We start from the raw sequence: 4,669 nt of genomic DNA, 5'->3' as shown, positions 1-4,669 counted from the left end.
TCAGCGTCTTTGAAAAGTGCTTATGTTTTAAACACCTTCACTGCAATGCCTACTAATGGGATTATGTTTTAGACCAATGAGATGAGTCTAGACCGCTTAACTATTGCACAGGGGAAATTTAGACGTGACACTTTATTACATACAAAAAGAGTTATGGGGGCTTAGTACAACCCTCTTGCGTTGAAGATGATACAAGATGTTATGATACCGAGACGTCATACTCTATATTCACTGCAAGTGCGAGGTAACAGACAGGTGAGGATGAATTCCCAGAGTCCTTTCTTCACTAGGGGAACAATTTAAAGAACTATTCGCACGCTTACGTATGTTTAAACAAGAACGCTACGAATCCATTTGCACCTTAAAAAGACTGGGCATTCAATCGTTCTGTGCAACTTTATTCATTCTCTTTTGCACTGAAGCCGATCGTTGTGCATCAGATCCCTCCCTTACCAATTTTGTGTGTACAAGCCTAAATGAGTGTTGCATCAAGAAAATGACCTTACATATTTAAAATGTGCCTATTATGAGGATGACAAAAAAGGGAAAGTTCACCCAAAAATCATTTACTCACCCTCATGCCATCTAAGATGTGTATGACTTTCTTTTGCTGAACAAATATTTTAAGAAGAATAAATGATTTCATATTTATTATCTTACGCTAAATAATTTTTTGTAAGGCTATCTAAAATGCTGCAGTAATGTCTGGCTTTGGTAAAAGTACACTTGTGGTGTTGCCAGGCAACTTATAAACGGTAATATCTAAATTAAAGTTATTAATGTCAATCAATATAATTTGACAGGACTGAATCAACCTTACTACATTACATTACACCAACGAATATAATCTTTAATGGTTAGATGAAGTACACTGTAAAAAAAATCTTGTTTAAAAAAAAGGCAGATGTGGTTGCCAGAATAATTATGTTAAAAAAAAAAAAAAAATACAGTAAAAATGTAAACAACTTTACAGAACAACCTGTACATTTTACAGTTTAAATCTGTCGTAATTTGCATGACGACGATGGCACTGTAAAAAAATTTTTTTAATTATTTAAGTATTTGTTAATCACCTAGTGACTACAGAAGGGCACATGATGACATGAAGTTCACCAATAGTGGCTCTTCCAGGAGCAAAGACAAATAAACATGAAGAGACAGTACTCAGTGTCACTCACACAAACACTAAACACCATCAGGGTAACACATGTGAAATTAAAATAATGCAGTATACATTAACTAAACTACATCAAATATAAAACAAAACACCCCAATGTACCTAACTGATATTAAAAATAAGAAGAAACATAACTATTCCCATAAAATATAATGAAATGTAATGGGTCATGCAGGGAATTCTGGGAACACCCAATTATTGTTTTTTACTGTAATTTTAACAATAATTTACTGTAAGTACATGTATTCTCTTGTTAAACATAATGTAAATTTTACCATTAATTATATAAGAAAATCATACTTTTTACATTAAAATTTTTTGAATTTTTACAACATTTTATTGTAAAAATCAACTGTATTGTCTTTTAAAATATAATAAAAATGTTTACTGTATATTTTAGTTAATACTCGTTAATCAATACATTTTTTATTTCTGTAGCAGTTTTAGTCTTTTTCTGTTAAAATTACAGACATTTTTTACAGTGTAGAAATAGATCCTTAAGGTAACAATTGCATGTTAGCACTTTTATAGCTGATTGCTGCCAAAGTGTTGTTTTCATCGCATATAATTTAAATGTTTATACATTTAGCATATCATGTAGACAAGTTTACAACAACAAAATCCTGTTTAAAAGATATACGTTTATAAAGATCTATGGGATCAAGTTAAACAGTAATCTCAATTTCAGTTCAGAAAAGTCTTTAAAATGCATATACAATTCAAGGGGTTGTCTTCACATTGACATGCTTTAAAACAGAAAATAAAGAAAATATCACAACAAAATGATTTCATGTCAACAATATTGCTTTGAAACTTAATATATAGCCTTCGCAACACCAATGGTGACATATAAATTAAAATTTGTTAAACAAGCTATAATTAGCATTTTGTGTAGATTTACAAGATGTTTTTAACCATTTTCTCTGGGGGAAAAAAAAAAACATAGTTCAAAGATTGACAAGTATTTCCTATATCACACCAGGATACAAATCAGAAACATGATATGAAAACAGGTCTTCCTCAGACAGGCAAACACCACACAAGAACAAAACGAAGACATTGTGTACCCCTTAAGCAAGACTTCTGGAAACATGCACTAATGTTAACAAATTAATGCTATGATGTCTTGATCTGGATACAAGGGGTCAATGCAAGTGCACCAAATTCAGGACATATGGAAACAAGTGATGAACTTGTCATAATGCTGCTGAATTGCATCATATTAATAAAAGACATGTAGTCAGTTCTCTAAGCCAGAATAGTGCCAGCACCTGCAAACAAGGGTCAGTGCTAGTGTTTGTAGTGTGGTGGCTTAAAAACGGGTAACGCTTTTATAAAAGCAACAGCATACAACATTTTGACGATATGTTGTCATGTTAAACTTTTGAATTTGTTTTTATAAAATTCAAATCTTGTTAGTGATAAAATGGACCCTGAGTGCATCAGGTTAAATTCACACCTTGAAATCCTTTGATATAACAGTAAGGCAGTTTATTTCCAATACATTCCAAGGCTGATTAAGTCTAAAGAATGCATGACAAATGCAGTTTTTTTACTGAGAATTCACACTGTGGCTCATGCAGGTAATACTTTATTACTTCCAAATAGTTGTGTATTCATGTTTATTTTCTTGTTAAACAAAAAGTCATTATACACACTTGAGAGTGGATGTGGACTGAGAGCTGGCAGGGATATGTGTAGTCAAGTCAAGTCATTTTTATTTGTATAGCGCTTTACACAACGCACATCGTTTAAAAGCAGAAAATTATGCTGTAATGTCTTAAAGTTCTCATTGAGCAATTTAAATGACAAATGTGATTGAAAAACAAGCTTTAAAATGTATTTGTCTTTAGGTCCCCAGTGAGCAAGCCAAAGGTGAATGTGGCAAGGAGCCCTAAACTCTAGAGGAACCCAAAACTATCAGGGGGGAATGGGCGGCCAGGTGCTGTTGGAAATTGCCTGACTATTGCCAAAAGAGACCTCATGCCAGGATAATGCAAGGTCCAAAGGTGCACAAGAGTCAATTCAACCCCTCATGCTGCTTACCTCTCAGTGACTAAGGGCCAATCTCCCCCATTCTGTTTTTGTGTGTGTGTGTGTGTGTGTGTGTGTGTGTGTGTGTGTGTGTGTGTGTGTGTGTGTCTCACAACCACTAATTTGAATCACTATATCTAAAGGACCTTTCACTGTCAACTTTCAAAATTTGTTTCTTAAAAGTACATGGCTGCATTTCTGTTTCATGTTAACATACATCTACAGTATGCAAATGTATATAAAGTAGCATTACGTAGGTATATGTTAAAAGGGTGTCGAATTCAAATTAAAGTACCATATTTAGTGTTAATTAATCCAGTTAATTAATCCCCACACAATTCAGGCTCGAAAAACAGAATTGTAGCCCACCCTAATATAATTTATAGTGTCTTCTGACAATTTCTGAAGGCTGGTGAAAATACCAGCGTCAGTTTTCAATAATAATAGAAAAACATGAACTGCATTAAATATCTAATATGTTCAACTGTGACGCAAACTAGGTAACGACCGTTTTAGCGAGGAAAGACTGAAAAATAAACCCTGTCTCATCTACAAAGTTTGCGTGAGACTGGATTTATGTAAAAATTAAAATGATACATCCACGTTGTCAACTCTAAAGAAAACAACAACAACAAATAATAATAACAGGCTAATAATAATAATAATAATAATACACATTTTATGCAGTACATTATTATTATTATTATTATTATTATTATTATTATTATTTTATGTAGGAGCATGCATTAGAGGCATTGTATTCTGTCTGAAATAGTTTTGAAGCCATATAGGGTGTCAGTGTTTGTCACAGGCAGCCTAGCTGAGCCCTGAAATTTTCAAGAAAAGATAAGTCAGAGCACAGAGTTATTAACAAAGCCCTCACTCGAAATGAATGTCAAAGAAACTTCAATCAAGCATTATAGATCAGATTGCTGCAATTTCCCCGTCAAAAAAAAAAAAACAAAAAAAACTTTTTGAGTGAAAACGTAAGAATGGAATAAAATCCAATCAATTAAGCTTTCACATGCTTAAAAGTTTATGTGCGTTTAAATGGCCAAAAGAAACGGTCATTTACGTGTGGTCAATAGCATTTTTATTCTTCTTATTATTATCATTACATTATATCATGTTTACCATCTGTGCTTAGGTAAAAATCACAAAATATATAGTTTTTTGTGTGTTCAACAATAAAAATTACACTCATTCAAAACAGATATATTTCAAATCATAAGAATAGAAAACTCTACTACTTAAACACTTATTTGCCAGAACTGTTAATAATATATAATTTATGCATTTGATGCACGATTGAATGATAAATTAACGGAGGACAAAGTGCAGTAAACCGCTCACCATGTTAAACTGTTACTATAAGACATGACTAATATCTTAAGGCCTGCCAACGTACAGCAAACTGTCTGGAATCAGACATTTTCATGCACTGAAAAAATCGAAGAA

The 4,669-nt window shown here is 32.7% G+C and overlaps 1 protein-coding gene across 1 annotated transcript in view; it reads left to right on the top strand.

Moving 5' to 3' along the window:
• LOC127413255 (zinc finger protein ZIC 3-like) overlaps positions 1–3,151 on the top strand; it is an 11,125-nt gene extending 7,974 nt beyond the window's left edge. The window contains exon 4 of the mRNA XM_051650228.1: positions 3,031–3,151. Within this exon, the coding sequence (XP_051506188.1) occupies positions 3,031–3,082 (52 nt within the window). The 3' untranslated portion in view covers positions 3,083–3,151. The remainder of the gene's footprint in view (positions 1–3,030) is intronic.
• The last annotated feature ends 1,518 nt before the right edge of the window (positions 3,152–4,669 follow it).

This window comes from Myxocyprinus asiaticus, chromosome 22 (assembly GCF_019703515.2).
Source record: "Myxocyprinus asiaticus isolate MX2 ecotype Aquarium Trade chromosome 22, UBuf_Myxa_2, whole genome shotgun sequence".
Taxonomy (NCBI): Eukaryota; Metazoa; Chordata; class Actinopteri; order Cypriniformes; family Catostomidae; genus Myxocyprinus; species Myxocyprinus asiaticus.
The sequence above is the reverse complement of the archived record's forward strand: the minus strand, read 5'-3'. Positions and strand labels throughout refer to the sequence as shown.